Source organism: Camellia sinensis, chromosome 2 (assembly GCF_055761805.1).
Source record: "Camellia sinensis isolate YWXY chromosome 2, ASM5576180v1, whole genome shotgun sequence".
Taxonomy (NCBI): domain Eukaryota; kingdom Viridiplantae; phylum Streptophyta; class Magnoliopsida; order Ericales; family Theaceae; genus Camellia; species Camellia sinensis.
The window spans coordinates 114,384,301-114,403,950 of record NC_138962.1 but is presented as its reverse complement, the minus strand read 5'-3'; the positions used below and the strand labels follow the sequence as shown (position 1 = coordinate 114,403,950).

At 36.2% G+C, this 19,650-nt stretch overlaps 1 protein-coding gene across 1 annotated transcript; it reads right to left on the bottom strand.

Moving 5' to 3' along the window:
• Positions 1-3,438: 3,438 nt before the first annotated feature.
• LOC114280516 (Bacterial sec-independent translocation protein mttA/Hcf106) lies at positions 3,439-19,052 on the bottom strand. Its single transcript, XM_028222895.2, has 2 exons — positions 18,563-19,052; positions 3,439-3,759 (listed from the first exon to the last, which is right to left on the bottom strand). Exons 1-2 carry the CDS (start codon positions 18,905-18,907, stop codon positions 3,628-3,630), a joined length of 477 nt encoding a protein of 158 aa, XP_028078696.2. The 5' UTR covers positions 18,908-19,052; the 3' UTR covers positions 3,439-3,627.
• Between the last annotated feature and the right edge of the window lie 598 nt (positions 19,053-19,650).

Sequence of the window (19,650 nt, the reverse complement as noted above, 5' to 3'; positions counted from 1 at the left end):
GTTAATTATTCTATAGGTGTTGGTTGAGACTTGAGTTGGTGCTAGCCCGGTGCGCCTCAAGAACTCGCACAAGAGAGGATTGACCGGGAAGCGAAGGCCGCCTTCGATAATGGAAAGCACGGTGAAAGAGCACTGGTCTAATCGGCCCCAAGGGGTTGTGTCCTCGGCACTGAGCTCGAGATGTACGTCTGTGGGGATGCTGTATTCTTCTCGAAACGCGGCTAGTGCGACCGGCGTGTCAACCAGGAAGCGGTAGCACCCCATGTGAAGCCGGCTAGTTTTAGCATGGTTGTGTTAGTTTGGGAAATAATCGTTTGATGGCTGCTCGGCCTTTGAGAGCCTCAGTGTTGGTGCATGGTCCCCTTGGACTCTGCAGTAAAAAGAAGTGTAAGTGTAAGTAGGAGCGCGGTCGCGCAAAACTAGCTCAACTTTAGATTGGTCATATGGAGTGCCAGACCATCTCGATCACGGAGGTAAACCCAGTAGCTCGGCTGCTCAAGCGGACCAGATTTTAGCCCGGTCGAGTAGTCCAGCGCTCTGTTACTTAGTTCTTACGCGAGTTTTGCAAACTCGTAACTTGCTCGGTCTTGGTGTTTTTTGGGATCAAAAGAAGATCTGGAGTCCGGTCCGCCCCAGATCCTCGCGTGTTTATCACAAAAGTTGAAGAACAGTTGAGTGAGAAGGGGCAGAGGTGGATATTGGGGGGCTACATCCTAAAACCTACTCCAATCATGCCCTAGACTCAATATCAAGTGAGAAACGATGAAGAGATTCAAAGAACTTACCAGTTTTGGGGCAAAAGTCGATTCCTCGAGCACGAATTCAGCCCCAAGCAAGAATGGTGTTTGAGTAGGGAGGTTGGCACTGCAGCGTTTGGACGTCCGGAATGAAAGAGAAACAGTAAGAAAAAAATGTGAAGGGGCAAGCGACGTCCTTATAGGAGAAAAGAACTGCCAAAATTTGAATATAAAGGAACGGCAGGGTTGAAGGCTCCAGGCTAATAAATGATCGACGTGTGTCCATAATGGCGGCGGCGTCAGTACTGAAGAGATAAGATGGCGAGCTGAGGCGTCGACCGAGCAAGTCTAGAAACCGAGTGTGGGGATTAGCGCGGTTAACATCTTGCGGAGGAAAGACCAACGGAGAACGTACCCCGGTCGGATCATGTAATCTCAGTCACACTTTTGCAAACGGAATTAAGGGGCAATTGAGAGAGAGATTCATAAGACGATTTGGGCCATGGTAGAAGCCGGGCAGGTGATGTCCGAGCGTGTTTAGGCCGAGCTAACTTGGGCTTGTCCAGAGGCTGTTTTGCTCGGTCGAGGCCCTGGACCATGTTTGGACCGAGCTACTTGGGCTTGTCCATGGCCAGAGTCGGTCTTGCTCGGCCAAGGATCAGGCCTCGTGTTTGGGCCGAGCTTACTTGGCCAAGATGGTTGCCTGCCAACCCGAGTTCCATGGTTCGCACGTTTAGCTCGGCGGGAAGGCCTTCTGTTTACCGGCTCGACCTGTCTTGAACTTGGCTCTGCTACTAAGCTCGGTTGTGATGGAGCTCGGCGAGTGGAGCCCTCGGACTCGTTACGCAGCACGGTCGTATGGGGCCAAGGTGATGCCGCCGGGCTGCCTAGTTCCCGCTAACGTTGTCTGGCGGTTTGGTTAAGTGGTTTTAGCTGGATTTGTGCTGACAGATAGGAGAGCAGCTTCACGTGTCAATAGACTAATGGGTGCAGAGCTGAGCGTAGAATGTATATAAGCACGACTGTGCCCCCCATGCTGGGGATGGAATATCATTTGGTGAGATACAATTTGACATCGATTGAATTTTTCTCTCTCTCTCTCTCTCTGAGTGTGTGCTAACTTGACCGTCGGAGGGGTTTTTCGGCGACACACCGCCGGGTAGCTCACCGCCGTTGTGTTCTCAGGTCGATCGGATAGATTCGGAGCTTGGACGAAAGGAGTACGGACAGCAACGAATATTCCTCCCCGTACAGTATTAATGGTGTGCCTCTGCTAAGATGAATGCGTAGAAGATTTTGGAGTGTGAAGCTCATTTCTATTTCCTTTTGTAAAGCCAAGGGCTTAAGTTCATTTGGGGTCGAAACTTTCTTTTGATGTAATAGGGCAAGACCCTTGAAAGTTTGTAAACCTCTAAGGTACATAAGTGGATATTGTTCAATTTATGTACTTGTAGGTTACATGTTATAGATTCAATCTTTAAGGTTGTGAATGTATACTGCATGTAATCATATTTTGTAATCTCATGATGGAACTTTGGAATGAAATACAATGAAGTACAGATTTACTATGATAATGACTATCAATCCATGTTGAATTAATTTATAGCTTCCGCATGTGTAATTCAATTGTTGAATGAAAATGGAGAGTGATTATGGATTGCATCCGATGAGTTAGGTTTTATGAAATTGAGAGCGTTACACATGAACCCATATTCCAATCTCAATGTTTGTTTTTTAGAATATTGGAGACAACATTTCCTATTGTGTAACTTGTGACAGTGTTTGAATCCCAGAATACACGGCTCCGTTTACATGGTTGTTCTTGTAATTTTGCAACCTATGGGGACTAATTGGAAAACAAGAAATTAGTTTGAATTAATTGAAACATAAGTACTAGAAGTATGATTTATAAATAAATAAAAAATGGGACAATTACAAAAAAGATAAAATAAAAAAAAAAAAAACCAGAGTTCAAGCCCTATCACAAAATATACTTTGGAATTTCAATTTTGTCAATTTAAACTTTAATATTTTGATTTGTTTTCAATTGAAACCATTAGCCTGTTTTCATTAAATAAAATCAATCGAAAAAGAATTTTTCATTTTGTCTACCGTAACTTTTTCCCTGAATTTAATAACTAAAATATCTATTTTTTCATTGATTTTACTTAACAAAAATAAGCAAATTGTTTAAATTGAAAACAAATCCAAAGTATAAAGTTTAATAAAATTAAAAATTCAAATTTATTTTGTTACATGACTCAAACCTTGGAGGTTTTTTTTTTTTTTTTTTTTTTTTTTGTAATTTGCCCTAAAAAAAAAATGCCCCTAGTTAATATCCAAATTGACAATATGTTGTAAACTGAAAATAAGAATGATATGCAAATAAAATCTTGCCATGTCTAATATCAAACAAGTTATTTTTGCTCTTCCTCATAAAATAAGCGAGATCAATTGCTAGACTAAATACCCCCACCTGCATTCCTGCATGGACTTCATCCAATTTACCTGAATAATTTTTCATTATAATAAGCCATCAGCCGTACTTTTTCTTCATGATTTTTTTATTTAAGTTTTCAAAACGCAATTTAAAGGCCTTGATCCTAAAGTTGGACTAGAGGCAAATGAACCCTTGTTCAAAGTAACATCAAATAATCTACTTCTAATGGCCTGTACTACTATGAATCTTCAAACAATGAACGAAAACATAAAAACCAAAAAAACTTGTAGATGATACAAACTAAGGAACAAAAGTAGATGATCATCCAACTCATGTGCACCACTAATCTACATTATAAATAAATCTCTACACCTTTAAGAAACATCACCAGTAGTAGCAGGGCATGAGCATAGAAAATGCATAAAATGTGTAATTGGTATTTCAACAGTCTCATAAACTCTCCTTTGTGCTTGAGACCTTGACTTCTTTCTCCTCTTCAATTGCAGCTGTAGGTTTCTCCACAGGAGGCTCTGCAGCAGAACCAGGCTCTTTTTTCAGTTCTGTCTCAAACTCCTTTGCTGCCTGCAACAGTAAAAAAAAAAAAAAATGTGAACAGTTTTACGCATTACATGTTAACAATGGTCGCGTGTAGAACAATTTAGTTGAAGAACACTCAAAATACATTAGTTTATTTATTTTTTTAAAAACATAGTAATAATTAAATAATAAACAATCTAGTATAGTAATAATATACATTTGGGAAAGCATAAAGATTGTTTTCTGTTGTAACATTTTTCTTTTTCTGTATTAAATTTCAAGGGTTGGAATATTCATGATGAGTAAATCCATGGGGCCGTTAAGGCACAATTTGAAATTTTTCTATCATTCTCTTAGGCAGCAATGAATCACACAAATTGGTAGTGTAATAATATGTGAGGCACCACCAGAAACTCAAACAGGATTGTTTAGAAAACACACCATTATTTGAAAATCATTGTCATTGACTAAACTAAATCCAAAAAGGTGGCTACTGCTTACAGTAGAGTCTGGGAGAGGTAGTAGGCAGCCTTAACCCCACTGTTTAGTGGAATCTCTAACAAAAGGATAGATAAAGTTTTAGCTCATGTCACAAATAACACGGATATTAATAAACACATCAATCAATGGCCAATGACTTTTTCTTCATGGAACTGAGGTGTAAAATATTATTAATATTAATATAAAGAATTCAAGAAAAAGACAGGCACTAGAGCGATGTCCAACAGATAACATTTTGTGGGTATTTCTTTCATATTGATCAGAAGATAGGGTATCAAAAGCAAAGACTTTGGAAGGCAATTCCACCAGAAAGAAAAGTATGTGCTGCACTATACTGCCTAGCCTTTATGTCAGTGCTGACTTCATCGGTCATATTCAAATATAATCAAATATTTATATATTTAGCTCATACATCACTAAATATTATTTTCATGAGATAGACATTTCCAGGATCAAAAAATGTCTAGTCAGTCCAAATATATATATATATATAATAGCCTAGAATTTTACTTCTACACCATAAACCACAATCCCGACCACACCCTCTCAAACACAAAGAGAAGCAAACAAAGATATAAGAAATTAAACATTGAGAGAGAGAGAGAGAGAGAGAGAGAATCACCCTTGCATAGAAGACACCATGGGCAAGAATAATTTCACTATTCTATATAAAACAAAATTTTTATGTTTTGAGCAAAGAATTACATGTATATATCTTGATAGATGAGGATAAATGTGCTCAAATAATTCAGTAGTATGTGCAACCTACTACCCTACTAGAAAAGAATCAATGTAATCAAATCTTTATCTAATTTCATTTAGACCCTACAAAGTGCGTTTTCATCCCCAACTTTTACTGATTTGCTCCTGATCACAAGGCATGGATTCTAGAACAAAGCTACAATGATCACCTAAATTCCACAATTCCATACTTGCCCAAAATAATCAAGAAGGCAATCATCAAAACTGAATTTCAAAAATCATGAACTTAGGCCAAATAAAAAACAATATATGAAGCCGTGAAGGCTTTGGCAACAGAAAATTCAATATGGAATCTCCAACAATGAGAGAGAATTCCTAGGAAATGTGTACCTTCTTTTTTTTTTTTTTTTTTGATGACCAGGTGTCCAGACCAGCTTACACGCACCTGGACTAATTCCGAGACTCATGCAAAGCACCCCCTCTACATGAATTAGGCAAATCTCAGGGTACAGCCCGTGGGTGTAATCCCAAAAGTTGATAGCACCTAATGGGAGTTAAACTTCAGACCTAGAGCACACTCTCAGGCCCCAAGTTGCACCCGCTAGGCCAACCCCTTTGGGGTTTAGGAAATGTGTACTTACTCTGATGGGACTACACCACAAGGCTTAGACTCTAGCCCAGTGAGCCTTTATAAATCTCCATCACTCCATCAATTAGGTTGTGCTTGGATTGTGAATTTTGTAGAGGGATTTATTTATGGTCGAAAATGAAAACGTAAAGGGAAGGAAAAGAAAAGAAGATAACGATTATGAAGTAGAAAGGATCAAATTCAATTCTTTGGTTTTCCAATTATTGTCCTTCCCCTTGGTAAATCCCTCGACAAAATCCATGATCCAAACACAACCTTTGGCCATTTGGAGGTAGTTTGTGATCTGGACTTCTTTGGCCACATGTGGTTGTGGATGATTGTTTTAATTTCAAAAAATTAAAAATTAAAAAAAATAAATTAAAAAAAAAATATATATATATATATATATGGGAGTCTAGCCTAGGAATGCACTGGTCAGATGGGTTGCTGGCCTCAAGTAAATCTAATTGAAGCCACCAACTCTTGGGACAAAGCTCTTCAACGAAATTGTTAATGGGGATGTGTTTGAGCACTCGCAACAAACAAAACATATACTAGCAAATGGTTAGTGTTTGTCTATTTCTCAAGATACGCCAAAACAAGAGGTGCCTCACCCAGCAGGACCAACAGTGAGTTTCACCAACCTAGACCCTAAATTTTATGCTGACCCAAGAACAGTCGCTTAAAATGGCAACGTGGTGGTTGCACATTTGCAATGACAATAAGGACAAGCTCCAAAGCTCCACACCAATTCAGTAAGCATCTCACTGCATCCTCTTCAATCCCATTAAAAGTCATTCCCACAAATTTAGTAAAGCCCTCACTGTGATTCAGCATCCACTTGGTGACCTCATCCTCATTAATCTCTTCAATATGCACACTACTCTCACCCAAGAAAAATTAACTAGGCCACCAACTGGCTTCACCCTTGTGACAGGAGTGCAAACAAGGGGCTCTGGCTACGGGGATCTATGTATTCATCTAGGGTTTAAGTGCTATTTACTTATTGAATACCTCACTGAAATAGCTATTTCCTTTAAGAAGTAAGACTGTATTTTTATTTTTATTTTTCTGTCAGACTTGTGTTTACACTTCCTGTTTCTACAGCAATTACAAAAGGTTCTTTCTCTGCTATGAATTGAATATTCTCAAAACTAAGCTTCGCAACAAGATGGATAATGATTTTTCTCACCAACTCTTTCTTTGTGTACATAGTAAAGGAAATTGCTAAAAGTACAGTATGGATTCAATCATAGATGAATTCCATGATAAGAAATAATGTTGGGTACCGCTTTAATAGATGACTAACTGACTATGTTGATATGAATTTAAAACCAAAGGAATTTTTGTTTTGTCCTCTAGTATGTTTGTTTAATGTGAATTTTTTGTCTGATATATTTCAATTCATTGCAAATTAAAGATATAAAAAAATATAATCATAGTCTATATTATTTGTCTAAATTTTCATACATAATGTTGCCGCCCCCAACCCAACCTGGTGTACGACACAAATCCAAATGTGTCCCATTTTTTTTAGATTTTTTAAATGAGTTGGACAACCTTTGCACTTAGAAACACATGTCCATTGTTTAGATGCATATCAAACATATTACAAGTTTAAACAAAATAACTTACGATCCAATGATTGAAAAACAACGAAAATTTATACCTAATCCATCCCATTTTAAACTTCAAAAATTTATCTTACGGTTTTATTTTTACTATTTTGAATGAAATTTCATATATGTGACAAAAAATATATAAAACTATATATTTTGCACGTGTTCCTCTCATGTCATGTCCTTTATATTTTTTTTCAAACTGTTACGTAAATAGTTATTTGCTCCTAATGCTGTGAGGTGAGTTCGAATCACAAGAACCAGCCCTCTCCACAAAAATGGGAGGGAAGGTTTCCTACCTAAAACCCCTTGTAGACCTTCCTATAAGTGGGAGAGCCTTGTACACTGGCTACAACCTTTTTTATTAAGAAGATGTCGCACAACTATACGAGAGGAAACCGTGAAAGAATACAAAAGGAGATCCTAAACACTTGCATCCTAAAAAATCAGCAACCTTGTCCAAAGTTCCAAACGATATCTCCTCTGACAATCTCAATTAGCCTCCAATAGTAAACTTGCCAGGAAGCAATCTGCCTGATCTCATCCTCTCCTCAGTGCCCCAAATTCTCCCAATCCAAGCAGCCAAAAATATCTTCAATTATCCTTAATTCCCAATCATAAGCCGCTAACCAAAACACCACACTGCAAAACACCTTGTCTTCCTCTACCCCCATGGAATCAACTACTGGCATTGCACAATGTACCACAATCCCCCAAAAAGCAAGTTCTTCCTTAAAAGACAAACCCTATACCAAGCATTCATCTAGAATCTCAGCTGATTCCCAACACCAATAGAGAAGCAAACATGCTTTCCAAACTCAATCCATTCTTTCCTAATTGTTTTCCACATCCACACCCACACCCAATAAGCACCATGACCACCAAGGATGTCTAATCCCCACAACCTATTACATGTTTGGTTGCTACAACTTTCCACAATTTATCCCTCTCACAAGCAAACCTACCATTTCCCCAACAGTGGTTGATTAAAAGCAACCAGTCCCCAAACACTCAGCCACTTGAATTTATTTGAGAATAGTCAGCCTCCCAGTTATGTAGTTAACTATACAATATTTCTTTTTCTATCCTTATATATCGCCTCATTACCAGCAACATGGGAATGGTGAACAAAGGCATAAAGAATATGGAGCTGACAGAGCTTTGAGTAAGAGTTAGATGACCTCCTTGACAAATATTGACACTTCCATCTTCCCAGTCTCCTCTAAATCTCTTATTCGCAATCTTAGTTGCACGAAGCGGAAGCGGGAGCGGGAGAGTGGAATCGTGACCCCTAAGAGAGTCGTAGTTTGGGAGCGTTCATATGTATTATATATATTTTAAATAATATATATTTATATATTGCAAGATATATTTATCACAACGGAAGCAGAGAAGAAGTGAAGATTGAGAATCAAGAACTACCTAAGAGTGAACATTTTCGTTATTTAGAATCGATTATCACAACGGCTGGACAGATTAGCGCGAATATGGTCCATAAAATTAAAACAGGGTGGCTTAAGTGAAAGAGTGCGTCTAGGGTATTGTGTGATAAACGAGTATCCACTAGACTAAAAAAAAGTTCTATAGAATGGCTATTAAACCAGCGATGTTGTATGGGACGGAATGTTGGGCAACTAAGAAACAACATGTGGATAAAATGAGTGTTGCTAAGATGACGATGCTAAGGTGGATGTGTGATAAGACTAGAAAAGACAGAGTTAGGAATGAGCATATTCGTGAATAGGTAGAAGTAGTACCGATAGAAGATATGTTGAGAAAGAATAGATTGAGATGGTTTGGTCATATACAATGGAGACCAATAAAAGTAGTGGTGAAAAGATGTAATACAGTGACGGTAGAGGAAAGTGTTAGGGGAATGGACAGACCTAGATTAATGTGAGCTATTGTAGTAAATAGAGATATGAATCTCCTTAATTTAACAAATGGTCGTTGATAGAGTCGAGTGGAGAAGAACGATTCATGTAGTCGACTCCATTTGATGGGACTTAAGGCTTGGTTTGGTTTATATTGTGAGATATAATTTTTTTTTCTCTAATTAATATTTGAAATATATTATAACTATCATTAATTCTTATAAATTGTATTTTATTTTGTATTGTTAGATTTTACTTAGAATTAAAATCTATTTAATTTGTAGATATATTTTTTGTATTTTATATTTTTGTATTTGAATTTGTGGAGAAAACAGTCCAAAAGCCCATTTTTTCATGATGGTTATACAAACCATCTAATAACCCAAACACTAAATAAAACAGCCTGTAAATCCAAATAAATGTTTGTCTGAGTCTAATAAAAAATGTCAAGCCCAAATTATTTAAAAAATCCCAATCCCAAGCCCATTAGGGTTTAGCATACAAACCAAGTCAATCAAACTCTATCTCTCTTCTCTTCTCTCCTATCGGCTGCAGCACAAAACATGATGGAGACTCTCTCTCTCTCTTCTCTCACGAACGCACAACACAGCACAATCCAAAAAGAGAGAGAAGGGGATCGAGACAGAGAGATCGAGAGAGAAGGAGATCCAAACAGAGAGGAGATAAGGAGATCCAAACAGAGAAGGAGATCGAGATAGAGATTGTGAGAGTGAACATGATGAGATTGAAACAGAGAAGGAGATCGAGATAGAGATTGTGAGAACGAAGAAGATCAAGTGACAGAGAGATCGAGAGCTCAATATTGCATTTCCCTCACATTAGAAGTGCAATTCTTTCTCAAAACAGCAAAATCGTGCTTCCTCCTCAGAAACGTGAGTCCCTTCCACGATTCCTGCTACTAAGGTCGCACTGCCCAACACCACATTGACCTTAAACAAGGTCCCAAGTAGTAATCTACGATAAATGGTTGAAAGAGATCTAACCCGACACCCCAAACAAAAGCCCAGTTCAAACTCTCAGTGACTTCAACATTCTCTGCTTGTGGACTTATTTCCAACAGAGAAAAGAAACAAGGAAAATTAACTAGTTGGGTCATGACACACCTTTATACTAGTGCAGAAAAATAAAGGCAAACAATGAATCCACTCGTTTTGATATCCACTAATTATTTTCATTATTCTATCTCTTGTTTTCCTGTTACTAAGTTAAATTTAGTTGCATTCTAATATATATTAGACCCCATTTGATGGGACTTAAGGCTTGGTTTGGTTTGGTTATTCTAATATATATTAGACAACATAAATGTAACGGTGGCTTGTACAGATTCTTGGGGTGGCTCCCAACATGTATGGCCCATATAGCTGAACGTAAGTCCCGCTTTGCTACCAAATTGTAACGTCACCATCCCAAATTGTAACAATATTGTCCACTTTGGGATGGGCCCTCGCGGCTTTAAACGAGCCAAAAATTTTTCCTGCCGGACTGACGTGGGGCAGGATGTCACAATACAGATCTTCTGGTTCCATCTAAACACACAACATTACTTGCATAGAGCAACAAGGACCAACTTTTTCTAGATAATTTTCTGAGGAAACAGAACACTGGAAAAAATATGCATCTGAATTAGGGGCGAAATACTAATTGAAAATTGTGCATAACATATAAATGTTTATTGTGTAAAACAGTACACATGTCGGGAGATGGACTTTTTTGATTGCGGTCTCCAAGCAAAAAATGTAGCATAACAAAGGAAAGGTTGCCTACATAGTAGAAGGGGTTGAACTTGAGAAAGAATTTCAAACAAATTTAAATAAAAGGACAACCATATCAGTACTATCCTCTGTCCAAATGGTATAAATATACATCAAATGAAAAGTGTGAAATTTCATACAAATGAGTAAAATACAAGTTCAAAAAGAACAAAACAGAAAAATATATCATATTTTGCAGACCATATCTTATTTGTTTTGGAAAAATGTTATCAGCATTAACTAAGTGAGAAGCGTTTACATTTTAATCACTTTGGACTCCAAATTGCTGAATGAATTGTAGTTGAATAAGAAGAATAAGAAATGTGAAAAAAAGAGAAAAAGAAAAAAAAGGTTGAGAAACTGAGATATAAAGCAGATTTATGCTATTAATTTGATTCTTTCAGGACCAAACTAAGAAGAACAAAGCAGGTACATGGAAAGCGAGGAATTAAAGAAAGAATCCATATAAGATCCATTTCCACGGTGAATTACACTTGCCACAATCTCATATAAAGAAAATTTTGAAAATTCCTGTTACTGAATCCCAAAATTGGTACAGAAAAATTACAAATTGGTTGCAATTCTTAAATACTAAAAGTGATTTTAGGAAAGTTTGAATTGACAAAAAATTGGAAGTCCTAGACAGGCCCACTCTCTCTTGTATCCATACCTTTCCCTCTCCTAAGCTGCCTTTCTACAAGGATCACATGAATACCCTAGATTATCAGACTTAAAATGACAACCACAAGTGCAAACTTAGCTAGAAACTTGAGCAATATCTATCTTATACCAGCCAATCTGTTATGTTCCAGGCCACATGCGTGTAGATTCAAGATTGACAACTTTTTGGGTTCAGTGATTGCTCTTCGAGGATACAGGCTTCCCACTCTCTGAAGCATTATAATTGACAATACTATGTGATAATTATAGGCCCGACACTAAGGATTTAATTCTTAAGGAAGCCACTTTGTGAATGGGGACAATGTATCTACTCAATCCACCCTTCCAACCATTACAAAATGATGGGACCAGCCATGTGTAATGGTCCTAAACCACAACAGAAGTTCAGCTTTAAAGCTCCTAGGTCTTTTCCTTTTATTCCCATTTCAATACCCTTGGCTTAAACTTATAATTCACAACTACCAAAACTTGCTTGATTGACCAATATCCGTCCTCCAAATCCAAGAACTGTTAGAAACATTCCCAATCCCAATGTCCAATACACTTAAAGGGGTTGCTCAAAGCATCAAACCCTGTCCAAAGGGGTTGCTCAAAGCATCAAACCCTGTCCAAGAGCACAAAAATAGTAAATTTAATCAAAATTTGTTTCTCTCCCACATTTTTAACAAGGCCTAGAACAAACTTATCATAAAACACACATCCATTAATTTCTTTTCACTACTTTTCTACAATTGGTTTTACCATGTCTGAAACCAAATTAACCACTTCATTCATTTTAATGACAAGGGAATACTAACATTTATGTTTTAAGATTCTGCAAGACAAGAAGATTACATAACCTACTTTGGGTCAAGGAGGTAGGGCGAGCTTTCGGAAGGCTAAATGGTGCATATCACCCCGAAATCTTTTCCTAATTTCTGAAGCATGGCAATGAATAAAGATACATTGGCTTTGTTTATTTATTTTTGGTGCTGGAGATAAAAGATTCATCAGTGACAAAGATGACTAAGGGAGAGGATGCTTTTTGGTGGGTACTCTCCCAAAACTTGAGGTGAAATCTTTCTGTAAGGCTTTGACTGGTCGATCTGACGTTGTGCTTCCCTTAGTTATGTATTTGGGCCTTTTTGCGTATAGTGCACAGCAGCGCACGGGAAGATTATAAAGACTGGTACTTTGCAAAGGAGGGGAAAATATCTTCCCTAGTGAGTATTGTATGTTGAATGAGGCTGATGAATGAAAACAATCATTCGCTTATTCATTGTAGAGCAGGCAAGGAAATCTAGGCCTTTGTTGGACTTTATTTGGAGTAGCTTAAATTGGGTCTGCATGGGTGTTTACTGGTTAGATTACTTCAAAGCTAGAAAAAAGGCAGAGGTAGATGGGTAAGAAGAAGACATAAAATGAGCATCTTTGCTTGATGTGGTGCATGTTCAAGAAGACAAAGAATGGACATAAATTTGCTGGAGTAGAGGACTTTATCCACAGATTTGGAGTCTTGTTTTTGGTTATTATGGAGTTGGGAGACAAGGAGAATCTGTTTCTTCATAATTCTGTCTTTTATAGAGAATTTGGATGTTTCTAACTAAAACAGGGATATCTATATTCTTGCTTTTAGGTGCTCTCTGGAGAAATACTACAACCAGTCAGAAAAAGATACTACATAGATAGCACATCATTCATCAAAATGGTTAGAAGTAGATGTAATCTTCAGAGTAGTATAGAATGATGGAAAAATTAAATATTAAACTCCAATCAACAAGCCTTTGTCCCAATTACCTGGGATGGACTACATAAATCCATTCTTTTAGTTAATTATCTGAAGTCATATCCTCAGTTAACCTTGAGGTAACCATGTCCTTTATTGTTGCATCAACACATCCTGTCCTTTACAGATCCATTTCTTTCAGTTAATTCCATCCAAAGTCATATCCTTATTTAATCTTCAGGTGATCATGTCCTTTATAATCCCCTCAATACATTCTCCTTTAGCTTCCGCTATTTCTTTTACCACCCTACACACACATCAAGTCACTCATCCTTACAGGTGTGTTCATTGGTTATTGATACATATAATCAGACCATCTCAAATGACCTGTCCTGCATTTGACCTTCAATTGGTGTCACTTCTACCTTCTTTTTTAAATTTCACTCATCCATCTCAACATTCTCATTTTGAGCTAATTTTCTAAACATGTTTAAAATAGACAAATTGAAAGAACTCATTAAGATGAAATTAGAAATTGAATGATTAAAAGAAACAAGGTTAAAGAACTCATTAGGACAAAGTTACAATGTTAATGATTAAAAGAAACAAGGTGAAAGAACTCATTCAATTCAACCAATACAAAGGTAGTTGTTCAAAAATAAATAAATGATACCATTCATATCCATCTTTTAGATGCCTATAATGGGGGAAGAGGGATCCCTCGAAGATGAACATGTCCAGATGTTACAGTAAGTGCCCATTTGAAGATACAAATCTATTATTCAGAGTTCTGTTCCACAGTCAATTTTGGCATATATTCATAATCATTGTTGTCAAATGGAGAATCTAGTAGTGAATCATTTTGCTAAAATAGTGAATTGTGAAATGTAAGATTCACTTTCTTTAAAATAATATATAATGTTATATATATGTACATACATATAAAAATATGCACACACTGTTTAAAATGAAACACTAAATTGAATATATGTTCATACATATAAAATCAAGTATACCAATACAGCTAATTGATCCCTTTTTCTTTTTCTTTCTTTTTTTTTTCTTTTTTTTTTTTTATAATTTATTTGCAAAAACGACACCGTTTCATGCATTAAGCAAACAAAACTGAAACGTAGTGAATCACAATCAAATTGTACGATTAACTCAATTTAAGATTCGACGGCACGAATCAAATCATTTTGGTTAAAACTTGTACCAAATCCTATGAATCGAATCGTTAATTGCAAGATTCAAACAACTATGTTCATAATTAATAGGTCTACCAAACTTCTCATAACTACACTAATTTTCCTCCATCATAACCTAATTTCAAATGCATTCACAGTTTCATATGAAGCTCAAGACCCTCATTAAATAATATTGTTCTCAGTAGCACTCCCTTTCTCTTTCTTATGTTTATAATTCATTTTTCATTTCCCTTATGAAAACACACAAGCATACCCTAAAATAACCACCACAAATTTTCACAGTAATACAAGCACACAAATATGTTTGGTTTCATAATTTCGGATTCACTTATATGTTTTCTGTATTTTTTTATACTTCATTTTTTTAATATTTTAACCAATTTTTTTAATTTTTAAAAACACTTAATATAAATATATTTAAAAATTATAATATTTGTGAAATTTTTTTTAAAAAAATTACTAAATATAAAAAATATAAAAAAAAAATTACGAAATTCATATTCTTATGTATTTATTAATTTTTTAAAATATATTTTTATATATATTTTATTTTTTAATACATATGCATGGGAAAATTAGTCTAAGGTCCCTCTCCCATATTTAGTAATGGAAGAGATTCAAAATTTTATTTTATAATGTCTAAGGTCCCTCAACTCCCACACCCATATATCACAGAGAAATTCCCACCTCTCTCTCCCCGATCTCATCACTTCACCTCCACCGCAACTGCCGTCTCCTCCACTGTTGCTTCGTCAAAGGGCACAATCTTCGCATTTGGCACACCTGCTTTAGATGTAGATATATATATATATATATATAATATGGGTAGCACATTACCGCTGTATAGGTTTTAGGCGTTAGTTTGTGATAGGATACTGGTCGTATATTTACATGATTCATGTGTGACATCCTGAACTTCATATAATTCGTGTACCACTTTACAACACATTTGCACCATTGTGGAACTTTTTTATGTCATGTCCTGGGAATATACTTTTGCTATGAGTCTGTTAGTTGAATCCATTGATTCAAACGTTAGAACAAAACATCAGAAACATCAAGTAGTTCAGTCAGTTTTGTCCCTCAGTCGAATCGGTTGTTTTATTTTTCTAGTAGTTTATTTATTTATATATATAGATATATATATATATATTGGTCAAAACACAAAGAATCCAGAGAAAATTCAGAATTTCTTTGGAGAGAAATTCCGAAGTCTAGAGAAATTTGGTTAAAACACAGAGAATCCAGAATTTCTCTAGAAGAAATTCCGAAATCCAGAGAAATTTCAGAATTTCTCTGGAGAGATTTTCTCTAGTAATAGAAATTTCTCAAACTGAGTACCTACCCTAACACAGGTGATTACTAGAATTCCCTCAATCACACACAGTTGAAGTGTCAATTCAGTGCCGAGAACAATATGGTAATAGAAAGGCTGCTGTGTGTTATGGTCATAGTGAGTATCTGTGTTGTTCTTGGTTGTGGCCAGTATAGGCATATCGAAAAATGCACTGTGTTTATAGCTAATAGCAAGCATATTTACATGATTCATGTGTGACCTCCTGAACTTCATATAATTCGTATATCACTTTACAACACATTTGCACCATTGTGGAACTTTTTTATGTCATGTCCTGGGAATATACTTTTGCTATGAGTCTATTAGTTGAATCCAATGATTCAAATGTTAGAACAAAACATCAAAAAAATCAAGTAGTTCAGTCAGTTTTGTCCCTCAGTCGAATCGGTTATGTTCTGTTTTATTTTTCTAGTAGTTTATTTATTTATATACATATATATATATATATATATAAATTGGTCAAAACACAAAGAATCCAGAGAAAATTCAGAATTTCTCTGGAGAGAAATTCCGAAGTCCAGGGAAATTTGGTTAAAACACAGAGAATCCAGAATTTCTCTAGAAGAAATTCCGAAATCCAAAGAAATTTCAGAATTTCTCTGGAGAGATATTTCTCTAGTAATAGAAATTTCTCAAACTGAGTACCTACCCTAACACAGGTGATTACTAGAATTCCCTCAATCACACAGAGTTGAAGTGTCAATTCAGTGCCGAGAACAATATGGTAATAAAAAGGCTGCTGTGTGTTATGGTCATAGTGAGTATCTGTGTTGTTCATGGTTGTGGCCAGTATAGGCATATCGAAAAATGCACTGTGTTTGTAGCTAATAGCAAGCATATTTACATGATTCATGTGTGACCTCCTGAACTTCATATAATTCGTATATCACTTTACAACACATTTGCACCATTGTGGAACTTTTTTATGTCATGTCCTGGGAATATACTTTTGCTATGAGTCTGTTAGTTGAATCCATTGATTCAAATGTTAGAACAAAACATCAGAAACATCAAGTAGTTCAGTCAGTTTTGTTCCTCAGTCGAATCGGTTATGTTCTGTTTTATTTTTCTAGTAGTTTATTTATTTATATATATATATATATATTGGTCAAAACACAAAGAATCCAGAGAAAATTCAGAATTTCTCTGGAGAGAAATTCCGAAATCTAGAGAAATTTGTTAAAACACAGAGAATCCAGAATTTCTCTGGAGAGAAATTCCGAAATCCAGAGAAATTTCTCTGGTAATAGAAATTTCTCAAACTGAGTACCTACCCTAACACAGGTGATTACTAGAATTCCCTCAATCACACACAGTTGAAGTGTCAATTCAGTGCCGAGAACAATATGGTAATAGAAAGGCTGCTGTGTGTTATGGTCATAGTGAGTATCTGTGTTGTTCTTGGTTGTGGCCAGTATAGGCATATCGAAAAATGCCCTGTGTTTGTAGCTAATAGCAAGCATATTTACATGATTCATGTGTGACCTTCTAAACTTCATATAATTCGTATATCACTTTACAACACATTTGCACCATTGTGGAACTTTTTTCTGTCATGTCCTGGGAATATACTTCTGCTATGAGTCTGTTAGTTGAATCCATTGATTCAAATGTTAGAACAAAACATCAGAAACATCAAGTAGTTCAGTCAGTTTTGTCCCTCAGTCGAATCAGTTCTGTTTTGTTTTTATTTTTCTAGTAGTTTATTTATTTATATATGTATAAATTGGTCAAAACACAAAGAATCCAGAGAAAATTCAGAATTTCTTTGGAGAGAAATTCCGAAGTCCAGGGAAATTTGGTTAAAACACAGAGAATCCAGAATTTCTCTAGAGAGAAATTCCGAAATCCAAAGAAATTTTCAGAATTTCTCTGGAGAGAAATTTCTCTGGTAATAGAAATTTCTCAAATTGAGTACATACCCTGACACAGGTGATTACTAGAATTCCCTCAATCACACACAGTTGAAGTGTCAATTCAGTGCCGGGAACAATATGGTAATAGAAAGGCTGCTGTGTGTTATGGTCATAGTGAGTATCTGTGTTGTTCATGGTTGTGGCCAGTATAAGCATATCGAAAAATGCACTGTGTTTGTAGCTAATAGCAAGCATATTTACATGATTCATGTGTGACCTCCTGAACTTCATATAATTCGTATATCACTTTACAACACATTTGCACCATTGTGGAACTTTTTTATATCATGTCCGGGGAATATACTTTTGCTATGAGTCTGTTAGTTGAATCCATTGATTCAAATGTTAGAACAAAACATCAGAAACATCAAGTAGTTCAGTCAGTTTTGTTCCTCAGTCGAATCGGTTATGTTCTGTTTTATTTTTCTAGTAGTTTATTTATTTATATATATATATATATATATTGATCAAAACACAAAGAATCCAGAGAAAATTCAAAATATCTCTGGAGAGAAAATTCAGAATTTCTGTGGAGAGAAATTCCGAAGTCCAAGGAAATTTGGTTAAAACACAGAGAATCCAGAAATTCTCTGGAGAGAAATTCTCCGGATTGAATTTTCTCTGCATCAATGTTGAGAGACCTTAGACATTATAAAAATATTTAGTGCCGTTTATGCTATAAAATCTTAATAACAGGAGCTTGAAAAAAAATCCCCCATATCCACCTATAAAAAATAAAAAATACTTACAATTTAAAAAATATTTATTAAAAACAAAAACACCAAAAACAAAAAAATTCAATTTAATTGAAACCAAACTCAAGTGATTTTCAAAATAAGCCCCAGAATATGAAAATTGAAAACCCTAGAAATGAAGAAAGCTGACCTGTTGGAAGCTCTTGACTGTCTTGCCAATGCTGCGGCCTACTTCGGGCAGCTTTTTGGGGCCGAAAACGAGGGCGGCAACACCAGCAATAACCACGAGCTCCGGCACACCAAGGCCGAACAAGCAGGTGCAGGACAGACCCCTGCTTCTGGTTCTGGTTCTGGTTCGACCTTGAACCTGACCACTTCTGGCAATGTTTTGGTGGGTCAAGGTGTTGTTGAAGAAGGAAGATTTGGAAGAAGTGAAGGAGAGAGATGGTGAATTTGTTATTGTTGTTCTTGGAATTGTACTACAAATTGGAGAAGGAGAGAAAGTTGCAGATGGGATTGAGATTGCCATCTCCATTTTTGCTCTTGTTGTGGATTGATTTTTGTCAGGTAATAATGATAATACGATTACTCTTTTTCTGTATGGTCTAAGGAATTTTCCAAGTTATTTTGTTTTTAAAGTTGGAATTCCAAGTTATTTTGTTTTTAAAGTTGGAAAATCCGGATAAATACTAAGGAAAATGATTGGTGGTTCTAAAAAAGTTACCCCTAATACCCCTAATTTCTATTTTTAGAAATTGTTTTCTTTTTTTCTTTCTTTTTTCCTTTTTTTTTTTTTTTTTTACCTAAAATGGAATTTCGGGGCATTCGAGCCCCGAAATCTCGGGCCCTCAATCACTCCCCAAATACTAAATGGGTGGCGGCTTATGAATGGCTGACTTATGATACGCCTACTTATGTTTACGTGCCACGGATGCCAGCTGTGGGGTCATGGTTTTGTTGCATTCATAAGTTTGGCTAAAGAGTCGTGCTGCATCTAATATTGAGGCGCGAATTTGATTCGAATTTGTTTAATCGATCGTTTAGTCAGTTATTCGGTCGGTTGGTCGTTCGGCAAAGAGGCTGATAGTTGCGGTTGGCAAGGTGACAACCGCGATAGATAAGTGCTTCACCCGGTCGACCGGTGACCACAAATTCATGCTTGAAGTTCCCAAGGCCTGAAGCATTAACTTTTGGATAAATTATATTTTGTACAATTTTACCGTACACATCCTTAGCATATGCATTTTTAATTATATCATTTTTTTTAATTATGATTAT